General features: G+C 40.7%; 1 protein-coding gene across 1 annotated transcript in view; it reads left to right on the forward strand.

The window, feature by feature from the left end:
• The window catches only part of LOC143294297 (putative ATP-dependent RNA helicase DDX56), a 17,620-nt gene extending 8,065 nt beyond the window's left edge, over positions 1-9,555 (forward strand). The window contains exons 9-17 of the mRNA XM_076605736.1: positions 397-468; positions 1,344-1,451; positions 2,461-2,580; positions 3,152-3,252; positions 3,692-3,762; positions 6,022-6,111; positions 7,579-7,684; positions 8,007-8,116; positions 8,724-9,555. Of these exons, the coding sequence (XP_076461851.1) occupies positions 397-468; positions 1,344-1,451; positions 2,461-2,580; positions 3,152-3,252; positions 3,692-3,762; positions 6,022-6,111; positions 7,579-7,684; positions 8,007-8,116; positions 8,724-8,789 (844 nt within the window). The 3' untranslated portion in view covers positions 8,790-9,555. The remainder of the gene's footprint in view (positions 1-396; positions 469-1,343; positions 1,452-2,460; positions 2,581-3,151; positions 3,253-3,691; positions 3,763-6,021; positions 6,112-7,578; positions 7,685-8,006; positions 8,117-8,723) is intronic.
• Positions 9,556-12,500: the final 2,945 nt, after the last annotated feature.

Genomic DNA, 12,500 nt, shown 5'->3' on the forward strand with positions numbered 1-12,500 from the left:
CAAAAGATACTGCAAAGAGTCTATTTTTATTGTTTCTTTTGGCAGAGTTAGATAATGTGACTTTACTTTTTGTTTTTTGTGCATGTTTATGGATGTTGAATCAAGCAAAGCTCCTCAAACTCAGACACAAGCACACAAGCATTAGAGATGGAGGCTTGTGGTGCAGTGTTCCATCATGCAGTAAACCTGTAGCATGAAAGCTTTGAACAATTTGTTGTGCAAAATCCACATTGCATTTGTAGATCTATGGACATAGACCTGTAATATGCTTATGAACTGATATGCAAAAAACCAAACAGTAAACCCACTCCCAGTTAACAGTTTCTTTTAATGATTTAAAATGAGAAGTAAAACTGTAGGTACTAATTTTCATCAGCCATCAATGTGATGTTGCAGGTTGAAGCTTTTCCTGGAACCCTTTGGCATTCCTTCCTGTGTGCTCAATGCAGAATTGCCTGTCAAGTCCAGGTACAAAGCAATGGAAAATGTTACAGCATAAAACTTTTAAAATGATGCAAGTGTATATGTGTGTGTGTGTGTGTGTGTGTGTGCACGCGTGTGTGTGCGTGTGTCTCTGTGCGTGTATGTGTGTGTGCATGTGCATGTATATACGTGAACGTCAGTGTATGACAATGTGCCTTGCATATTTTTGTTTGAACTTGAATCTGATATTTGGTTGTCAGAGGAGTCCACACAAAATGATGTGTGTTCAATGGTGCCTTGATGCATGACATGAAAAAAGGTAGATAGCTTAGAGAACAAAATGCCATTTCAGATGTATCATAAAGAAAAAAACCAACAACACAGAACCACTTTTAGCTGGGGATGTACTGCAAGTTTTTTTTTTTATAGGGAGAGAGAAGCAGTATCTCTTGGGGTTTATACAAATTTTGTACCATATCCAACAGTCAGCTGTTGGCGCATTGCTTTACTTTGCCCCAGCAACATCTGTGCGGCAAATTGTAAGCAGATAAATTCAGAAAATTTGTTGAAAAGGGTTATTGCTCTAAACCTGAGAATCTGTACTTGTATTGAGAACAGAGGTTACCAAAATCCAGCAGCATAGATGAACTTAGGCAGCATTATAAACAACAACAACAACATGAAGAAGAACAACATCTTTCCTTGCAAATGTCAGAATATTGCTTTTAACTTTTAAAAAAAACTTGAGTGATATTCAGTGCATAGGACTTCTTATGCATGTTCATGTTTGTGTGTATGTTTATGTGAGTGAGTGAATATACACAAATATGGATTGTACGTTGTTTTTGATTGTGTGTGCTCATATTTCAGTTTATGTGGGGTGAGTTACCTGTAATATTATATATGTTTGTTGTGTGCAGGTGTCATATTGTGAGTCAGTTTAACGAAGGTCTGTATGAACTGATCATTGCCTCAGATGAAAATTTACTGGAGAAGCCCAACAGCAAGCCGAACAGTAAAGGCAAAACGTGAGTGCTCTTGCTGTCTCGTTCTCACAGTCCATGCTATGTTTTTAGCACATGCAGGGTTAAATGTTTTTTGTTCTGCATTCAGTCAATGAAGGGCTTTGTAGAAAACACTTTTTCGGTTTATTGCCAGAACTTCCACAGTTCGTTTACTTCTCAGTCGCTTTACCAAACACCTGTTCCAAGACCTCATTGTTCTGTGTTATTTCATTGTTCTATGTTATTTGCATGACATTTGTCAAATGTGATGCAAGATTTAGCATTGATTTCCAGCTCAGCAGAGATCATTACATTGTTAATGCATTTTCTTCAATCTTGTGCTTTGTGTTGAAAGATACTAATGTGTGCTCACACAAGTTCTTACTTGTGAACGTGTGTACATGTGTGTGAGAGTAAATTGTGATTCAGTGTGCACAAATCTTGCAGAGAATTCCTTGAATTTAAAGAAAATTGGTAACGCAGAGGCTGTGCTTCAATAATTAACTCAAATTGATAATAAGACATAGTCATGATAAAAGATGTTTTAATACATGTCATAGAGAAGTGTTTTTGACGGGCGCAATAGCTGAATGGTTAAAGTGTTGCACTTTCAATCTGAGGGTCCCGGGTTCAAATCTCGGTAACGGTGCCTGGTGGGTAAAGGGTGAAGATTTTTCCGATCTCCCAGGTCAACATATGTGCAGACCTGCTTGTGCCTCAACCCCTTTCGTGTGTACACGCAAGCAGAAGATCAAATATGCATGCTAAAGATCCTGTAATCCATGCCAGCGTTCGATGGGTTATGGAAACAAGAACATACCCAGCAGGCACCCTCCCCCCCCCCCGCCCCCCTGAAAACGGAGTATGGCTGCCTATATGGTGGGGTAAAAACAATCATACACGTAAAGCCCGCTTGCGTACATACAAGTGAACGTGGGAGTTGTTGCAGCCCACAAATGAAGAAGAAGAAGAAGATAGAGAAGTGTTTCACTTACTAAGTCTTATCTCTCCTATGCTGATTTCTTGGATGCAGTTCCCGGAAAAAGGACGAGGAATATGGGGTGGCACGTGGAATTGACTTCAAGAACATTTCCAATGTGATCAACTTCGAATTCCCAAAGTCTGTGGATGCATACATTCACCGGGTGGGCAGGTGAGAGTTTTATGAATATGTGTAGGAGTGTGTGTGTGTGTGTGTGTGTGTGTGTGTGCATGTCAGCATGCATGCGTATGTGTGTGTGGGCTGTAATTAATGGCTGACATTGTGATTTAAGAATCAGTTTTCACTGGTTGCTATAACTGTCTTGATGATTTATAGATTGATTTTCAGTGTTTGCTGTACCTGTCATGATTCACAGATTGATTTTCACTGGTTGTTGTTACTGTCATTTTGATTTAAATCATGATTTCAGTGTTGATTTTCACTGGCTTCTGTAACTGTCATGATGATTTATAGATTGATTTTTACTGGATGCTGTTACTGTCATGATGATTTAAATAATGATTTCAGGATTGATTTTCACTGGCTGCTGTAACTATCATAATGATTTAAGGTCTGATTTTCACTGGTTGCTCTAACTGTCGTGATGATTTATAGATTGATTTTCACTGGTTGCTCTAACTGTCGTTATGATTTATAGATTGATTTTCACTGGTTGCTGTGAGTGTCATAATGATTCATCAATTGATTTTTACTGGTTGCTTCTATGTTTGTGTGTTTCCAGAACTGCCAGAGGAGACCAGCAGGGTTGTGCCTTGTCATTTGTTGGTCTTCAAGAGAACAACATGTTCGATGCTGTGGATTCTGCTCAGAAAGCTCAAGAAGGTTGGTTAGGTCCTTAAGAAATGTGAAAGTTTTAAGACAGAGCTTGTCGTGCTAAATAAAAGAGAAATGTTTTATATTCTATATTTCCCAAAACGTTCAAGTTTCCATGGAATTAATTCCACTTTATTCTTATGTGGTATTGTAAGGTATTTATAAGACTGTGTGCCTTTGAAAAATACAATGCCTGTTTATGAGTACTGTAATGAAATCGTCGGACTTTGTAGATAACTGTGCAGTATATGCACCTTTTTCTTTTTCTTTTCTTTGCCTCAGGGGTACATGTTTATAAATCAGGTCAATAAAAAAAAAAAAAAGTATTTCAGTCAAATTATTCTTCTGTTTTTAGTTTTTTGTTTTGTTTTGTTTTTTCCTTTCCATTTCCATGTTTTAATGTTTGTTCCTCATTTGATGCAGTTTACACTTTCTGGTATGTTCACAGACTCACCAAGTGTCTTTACTCCGTTTCACTTCAACATGAAGGAGGTGGAAACGTTTAAATACCGTGCAATGGTAAGACATGAGCACATTGTGTATGCATGACAATTTTGTATTAAACCTTTCGTTGCCAGGAAAATAAGATTTAAGTGAAATCTATTTGCCAGGGTTTTTTCCACAAAAAACGGGTATATATTTTCAAAAAATTCTGTGCTCTTTGTTATTGGAGAAAGACCCATAAAAGTATCAAATTTTCTGAAAGGCAGATGAATAAAGAACACAAAACACATGATGTTTTCACATTTTATATATTTTCATTGACATGCTGTTGTTTTGAAATCAGTCTTTTGTTTTTTGTCACATTTTCAACTTGTTCATTACAAACATTAGTCAGGTAATTTGCACTAAAATATCATATTTTCTGGACAAATGGATAATACCTGCACACACTAATTGCACTAGAACAACCAAAAAAAAAAAAAAAAAAAGAGGCAGATACACAATGCATCATGACTTCTCCAAGTGATAATATGGATGTGGGGCCATGCCCCCTCGGTCTCCACCCCCCTCCTCTTCACCCCTCTCATACACGGTCACGTCATCCAGTTCTCATCAGATTGCGTTGGCTGAGTGCCAAGAAAATAGCTCACACTGTGTCCTGCTAAAAATTTGGTCACTTTCTGTTGACTGCTACAGCTGTAAAGTCAGCATCACTCACTGATAGTCGTATCTTGGCCAGTGTCTTCATTGCTCCCTTTATTTTCTATCAAATCGTCCTACAAAAGTTCAACACTGTCTTCTCCTTCAAATTTACACTTCAATTCTTTCTGAGCATCAGCTAAAGAAAGCAATCTTGGTTGATATAGTGCAACCACGATCGCATGTCTTGAGCACGTGGTCCAACATTTTGCTGAGCGATCGAGGAGAGGAGCTAGGTAAACACTGCAGCAGTAATCCAACCAAAACGTTCAAATAAAGGACTGCCTCATGACATAGATGGGGTTTCTAGCTATGAATAGAATCTAGAAAGATTCCCCAAGCTAAAGCTACCAGTAGTTTTGTCAGTGAACTCAATACAAACCAGGGAAAAGTCAGAATATTTCGATGATGAGTCATCTCGTCATTGTGGCAGCGAAGCATACATGCTTGCGCTGACAAATTATCTCGTCATATAGGCAGCCTAGGGGTTATTGATAAAATAGCATTTTCTTTTATGTAAAACAGAAAGCAGGGTGTTTTCAACAGAGACACACATGCATTAGGATACAATGCATGCACACAGAATGCACACACTTATGCATGAACATGCCAGTCATCCAGAATCACCCATATATCCAGTCCCTTCACAGCCACTGTCCCTGTAAACCCTAAGATGACTCAAGAGGTCCTCATCAACTTGCTGGACAAACACACACCAAGTCACACCTAGGCTGGTACCCAATTTCCAAGTGCCAGTAATCCACAACTAGCTGTGAATGTAGAAGTCTTACAAGAAAAAGAAAAAAAGAAGAAAAAAAAGCTTGACGTGCCAAAATGAAGAAATAGTGTGTCTTGGATGTGCCAGAGTTTAGTTTTATGCATCATGGGACATTTCCAAATAAACTTCCATTTGGTTTTGTGGCTTCTTAAGTTCTTTAGTATTACTCATGCTTGCACAGAAGGGATGGTTGGCATCATCCACTTTGTCATGGGGGACTGTCTGATAGATATAGGGGGTGTCCCTGATGCTGGGTTTTCTGTTGAGGGTGGAGTGGTAGGTGATGATGATATGGATTTTTATATAGCGCCTATCCTCAGTCAGAGACCAAGCCCTAAGCGCTTTACAAACATGGGGTCATTTGCACAACAGACTGCCTACCTGGGTAGAGATGACTAACGGCTGCCACTGGGCGCTCATCATTCATTTCCTGTGTCCTTCAGTCAGAGTTCAGGTACGCACACATACACTTTCAGAGAGACGTGTAACATTTTATGCGAATGACGGTTTTATTTATTTACCCCGCCATGTAGGCAGCCATACTCCGTTTTCGGGGCTTTGCATGCTGGGTATGTTCTAGTTTCCATAACCAACTGAATGCTGACGTGGGTTGCAGGATCTTTGTTGTGCATATTTGATTTTCTGCTTGTGTATGCACATGAAGTGGGTTCAGGCACAAGCAGGTCTGCACATGTTGACCTGAGAGATCAGAAATATCTTTACCCTTTACCTGCCAGGTGCCTATACCAAGATTCAAGCTGGTGACCCTCAGATTAAAAGTCCAATGCTTTAAGCACTCGGCTATTGCACCCTTAGGTGTGACAAGAGGTGTGAAAAGTGTACATATCTTGTGACAGGACGCCATGAAAGCAGTGACCAGAACAGCAGTACGAGAGGCACGTCTGAAGGAAATACGCCAAGAAATTCTGGCTTCAGAAAAACTGAAGGTATGAGATTGTGTGTGTGGTTGTTTTTTGTTTTTGTTTTTGTTTGTTTCCCTCCCCCCCGCCCCCAATATTTTTTGTTTATACTTTGTTTTGAAAAAAAGAGGGGTGGGATTATAAATGCGTATTTCAAAATACAGGGAATTTGTTTTACCATTTGTTTCATTTAGTTTCTGTTGTAACTGAGGCATTCAAATCTAGTGTGTCTGATATACTGATGGGTGTGTGTGTGATCTTCTGATGGGCATTGGCCTCGATTGTTGGCCTGCATTTCTGATGAGTGGGTGCCTGATTATATTTTCTGGTAGGTGTGTGCCTGCTTTGTTGATGGTGTTGTTGATGCTTTTGTGCTTGATTTGTTGATAAATGCGTGCCTGATTTCTGATTGATGTGTGCCTGATTTATTCATGGATGTGTACCTGAATTGTTAATGTGTGCGTGCCTTCTTCTTCTTCTTCTTTTTCTGCGTTCGTGGGCTGCAACTCCCACGTTCACTCGTATGCACATGAGTGGGCTTTTACGTGTATGACCGTTTTTACCCCGCCATGTAGGCAGCCATACTCCGCTTTCGGGGGTGTGCATGCTGGGTATGTTCTTGTTTCCATAACCCACCGAACGCTTACATGGATTACAGGATCTTTAACGTGCGTATTTGATCTTCTGCTTGCTTATACACACGAAGGGGTTCAGGCACTAGCAGGCCTGCACATGTGTTGACCTGGGAGATCGGAAAAATCTCCACCCTTTACCCACCAGGCGCCGTCACCGTGATTCGAACCCGGGACCCTCAGACTGAAAGTCCAACGCTTTAACCACTCGGCTATTGCGCCCGTCGTGTGCGTGCCTGATTTTTGATGGATGCGTGCACAAATTATTGACAAGTGTCTGCCTGATTTTTTTGTTCTCGTGTTTGGTTTATGGGTGTGTGCTTGATATGTTGATGGGTGTATGCCTGTGTTTCTGATGGGTGTGTGCCTGTTTTTCTGATGGGATTGTGCTTAATTTTCTGATGGGTGTATGCCTGTATTTCTGATGGGTGGTTGCCTGTTTTTCTGATGGGATTGTGCTTAATTTTCTGATGGGTGTGTGCCTGTTTTTTCTGATGGGGTTGTGCTTAATTTTCTGATGGGTGTGTGCCTGTATTTCTGATGGGATTGTGCTTAATTTTCTGATGGGTATGTGCCTGTATTTCTGATGGGTGTGTGCCTGTTTCTCTGATGGGATTGTGCTTAATTTTCTGATGGGTGTGTGCCTGTTTTTCTGATGGGATTGTGCTTAATTTTCTGATGGGTGTGTGCCTGTATTTCTGATGGGATTGTGCTTAATTTTCTGATGGGTGTGTGCCTGTATTTCTGATGGGATTGTGCTTAATTTTCTGATGGGTGCGTGCCTGTATTTCTGATGGGATTGTGCTTAATTTTCTGATGGGCGTATGCCTGTATTTCTGATGGGATTGTGCTATCTGTGCAGACCTATTTTGAAGACAACCCTCGAGACCTTCAGGTGTTGAGGCACAACAAGGCCCTAGGAACAACCAGGATGCCCCAGACTTTGAAACACGTGCCTGACTATGCAGGTAGGGAAGCATCTGAACATGTTTTGAACATTGAAACAAAGTGTGTGTGTGTGTGTGTGTGTGTGTGTGTGTGTGTGTGTGTGTGTGTGTGTGTGTAGGTGAGAGAGAAAGAGAGTGTGTGTGATCTGGTAAGAACACATCCAATCATCTTTTGGCATTGAAAGAAACAAGTGACTTGATTGCAAACACACACACACACACACACACACACACACTCCTACACATTTTCATGTGCATGTAGAAAAAGTGAGTCCATGTTGTAGGAATGACATTGTTTCATGGTGTCCACAGTAGTAATAACTGTGTTTCATGGTGTCAACAGTACCGGAAGCTCTGAAGAGCGTGTCAAGACGTCAGCGCAAGAGGAGAGGGAAGGCAAAGACATCGGAGACCACAGAGAGAGCCCCCACCACAGCACAGGCCAAGTTCAAGGTGCAGTATTTCATGCTCAGTGTGTGTGCGTGTGTGTGTGTGTGTGTGCGTGTGTGTGTGTGTATTTATATGCATTTGTGTGTGTGTGGATGTTGTTATGGTGAGGTGTTGTGTGCATGGGAGTGAGTGTGTGCGGGTGTGAGCGTGTGTGGGGATGTGGTTGGTTTTGTGGGTAGTGGTGTAGGGGTCAAGTTGTTGGTAGTGACAGTGTGTTTGTGTTCTAGGGGAAAGGTTTTGGGTGTGTGTCTGTGTTTGTGTTTGTGTGTCTGCAATTGTGGGTGTGTGTGTTTATGGGTGTGTACCTGTGTGGTGATGGAGGTGGGGTGGGAGGGTTGGAGAGAGAGAGAGAGAGTGTGTGTGTATTTGTGTGTTTGTGTGTGTATGCTGTAGATCTGGCTTCACTGATTGTATTGTAGATTTAAATTGTTCTCAATCTAGCTTCTTTTGTTCTTTCATAGTGACTGACATTTGGAACAAATGAATTTCATTTGCATTGCTTAATATTTTACAACAACAAAATAAATATGTTAGAATACGCAAAAAAACCCCCAGAATATGCAAAAACAGGTAGGAAAAATACTAAACTTTGCTTTCCATTTACTTGCAGAAGAGGAAAGCTGACCCACTGAAGAGTTTTGAGTTTGCTGGCTTTTCCAAGAAGAAGAGAAAATAGAAACTGAAAACCTGTGAACTGAATGGGTGTTTGTGCATATGCATGTTGGTGGCATGTATGCATGTGTGTATTTATGCATGTGTGAGTGCATGTGTGTATGCATGTGTGTGTGTGATCTGGTGAGAACGCATCCTGGCATCTTTTATCAGAATTAATAGAAATCAGTGACATGATTGCAGAATTTTTATTATTTTTTTTTTTTTCTCATTGTGACATTTTCTGTTACATTTTTGTCTTAATGGATTCATACGCACTACTCTCAGCATTGCTTTCAAGATGTTCATGGTGTTGGTGGTGATTTGTTTCTTTACAAAGCTATGAAAAAACAAGCGAGTTGTGGTGTGTAAACATTTGATTACGGAATATGAAAACATTTGTCACTGCAGGTATGTATGAGCCATGTTGAAGCTGTGCACTGGAATGAATCTGGTGTGTGTGTGGGTGTGTGAACTGAAGTTTTCAAGTGTAAGTGCATTAGTCTGTGAGAGGAGTATGTGTGAGCTTGTATGTATGTGTGTATGTATGCGGGTGTCTCAAGAGGTTGCAGGAGTGTGGATGTGATTTCTTATGCGGTTCTTGCTCTGTGTCATCTGTAGTAGGATACATGCAGATATGACTTTTAACTGCTGATTTAGTGCAACATTCATGTCTTCCTGTTGGAACATTTCCAGAACTTCATTCTGTATATAATTATTTCCCCCAAATAGAAAGATGGGGTAGAAGCAGAGGTTCTATGAAAGCAAAGTCAATTGTGAATAAAGAAAAACAACAACAAAAGAATGAATTGCTTTTTTTTTTATATGTATATCTTTTTTTATACTTTGAAATATTTGTGAAATTGTGGGGGTTGTGGAGGCGCGGGGGCGTGGGGGACAACCCATCTGAGCTGATTCTGACATTTATACACAGTTGCCTCTCTTGGTTCAGATCGCTCTTTCTCTCAAAGGGAAAATTTTGGACACGAATAGATTTTTTCGCATAGATTAACATCTCTTACCTGTTTGAATCACAACTGCACAGTCATGCTTCTACTTGTAAGCATGCGTAAGCACACATATATGAGTACATGTACATATGCACACACACAAACACATACACATGTATATATGTGTGTGTGCATACAAATACATGTCAAAACAAACAGATAGATGTAAAGATTTCTGGAAGAAAAAAAGAAATCACGAACTTCTGAGCAAGATACCTCAGAAAGACATGGCAGAAAATAACATGTGCAGGATTGGACATGTTTGATGTGAGGCAATGTTGATAAAACAGAAAGCAGACATATACCGACACTGGCATGGAGACAAAACTGATAAAACCCAGCGATGCAATAAGTCTGTTATCGATCCATCCAGGAGAGACAGGACAGGTCCGGTCTGGCGGGCAAAGGTGGCAATGTACTTTCCAGTCACAATGGTCACACATGCTCTCCAGAAGACTGGTCACACATTCTCCTCTCTCTACCATGCCCCGGGGAAATAATAAGAGTAACCTCCCCATCCTCCCTTCCCTCCTCTTCCTCCTCCTCCCAGCTCCAACCCAAACCGAACATCAAGATCTGATGCGTTCAGCTTTCACCCCTCTTTTCCCCGAGCTGCCAACGTGTGATCTTTCCACAGTCCAGCAGGTCAGACAAGTGTGCCGAGATAGGAGAAATTCTGCTGGGAATGAGTAGGCAAGCAGATAGCAACGATTATGTCAGAGGCTGAGCGGTGAACGTGGTTGTAAACGTCAACATTTAGTCGGTTGCCTGAATCCGTTACCAGTTTTATATTTGACTTTGGTGAGGAAAGTCCAAAATGTCCAAAGTTAAGCTTCATTGTGAAGAATAACTTAAGACTTAATAAAAAGAAAGAAAACAACGATTTGATCAACGCGTCCAGTACAAAATCAGCAAAAATACCCACTTCTCGTGATGAAACTGTTAATCATATTGGATTTCATAACAGAGTAATGTGAGCGAAAGTTACCAGCAGTCCAAACATATTAAGGAATTATTCACCCCCGGCCCCAACCTCACAAAATCCTGACCAGTTCCGTGAGTGCTACGGGCTTTGTGATATGCGAGATTGGCATAAAGGTGATCGTCGAACGTTATTCATTGTACTGATTTGATTTTCACGGATGTGTCTTTGGATGTATTGCTCAAAATTCCTGACCAACACTGCAAGAGTCTGTGTCTCGGGCCTGCTTAACGCCGGGATATCATGACGAAAGGAAACGTTGAATACAGGCATGTCACGTTGTCCCAAACCAGAATAGACCTCCACAGCAAGACTGTCATCGTCACCATTCTCCTCCTTCACTATTGATAAAATAAGTTCTTCATGTTTTGTTGATTTTTTTTTTATTGATCGCTGCGTTCATTTATATGTCTTTTCTTCCTTTGGACTAAAAGCACGTTTACTGAGAATGTTATATATGTGCATATTAACATGCTCTTTTCCGCTACTCTATCTTGAATTTCGTTGATTTTTGCCTCTTGTAAGATAGAAAACTAGAGAAATATGACCTTTGGAAGGGTGAAAAAAATATTGATTTGGTGTCAAGCATTCTTGTGTTTATTTTCACATAAAAAACAAACAAACAAACAAACAAAACTTAAAATCGTATCATAAAAACTGATGACCAGTTCCATAAAACTGTGATCTTGTCCTAACTGCTATGGGCAGGAGGAGGTCCTACCAGAAAACAGAGAAGGAACAAGAAATGAAGCAGGACGAAGTAGCAGGCTGGTGAAAGTTGACTGGCTGTTAGACTTCTGAGATGTAAAGATGCAGCTAAGAGAGACAGTGTTAGGTTATCAGAACGATAAACTTCTGAGACGTAAAGATGCAGCTAAGAGAGACGGAGGTTATCAGAACGATAGACTTCTGAGACGTAAAGATGCAGCTAAGAGAGACGGAGATTATGAGAACGATACACTTCTCAGACGTAAAGATGCAGCTAAGAGAGACGGAGATTATCAGAACGACAGACTTCTGAGACGTAAAGATGCAGCTAAGAGAGACAGAGGTTATCAGAACGATAGACTTCTGAGACGTAAAGATGCAGCTAAGAGAGACAGGGTTAGGTTATCAGAACGACAGACTTCTGAGACGTAAAGATACAGCTAAGAGAGACAGAGGTTATCAGAACGACAGACTTCTGAGACGTAAAGATGCAGCTAAGAGAGACGGAGATTATCAGAACGATAGACTTCTGAGACGTAAAGATGCAGCTAAGAGAGACAGAGGTTATCAGAACGATAGACTTCTGAGACGTAAAGATGCAGCTAAGAGAGACAGAGGTTATCAGAACGATAGACTTCTGAGACGTAAAGATACAGCTAAGAGAGACAGGGTTAGGTTGTCAGAACGACAGACTTCTGAGACGTAAAGATGCAGCTAAGAGAGACAGGGTTAGGTTATCAGAACGATAGACTTCTGAGACGTAAAGATACAGCTAAGAGAGACAGGGTTAGGTTATCAGAACGACAGACTTCTGAGACGTAAAGATGCAGCTAAGAGAGACGGAGGTTATCAGAACGATAGACTTCTGAGACGTAAAGATGCAGCTAAGAGAGACAGGGTTAGGTTATCAGAACGATAGACTTCTGAGACGTAAAGATGCAGCTAAGAGAGACAGGGTTAGGTTATCAGAACGATAGACTTCTGAGACGTAAAGATGCAACTAAGAGAGACGGAGATTATCAGAACGATAGACTTC

Source organism: Babylonia areolata, chromosome 19 (assembly GCF_041734735.1).
Source record: "Babylonia areolata isolate BAREFJ2019XMU chromosome 19, ASM4173473v1, whole genome shotgun sequence".
Classification (NCBI taxonomy): domain Eukaryota; kingdom Metazoa; phylum Mollusca; class Gastropoda; order Neogastropoda; family Buccinidae; genus Babylonia; species Babylonia areolata.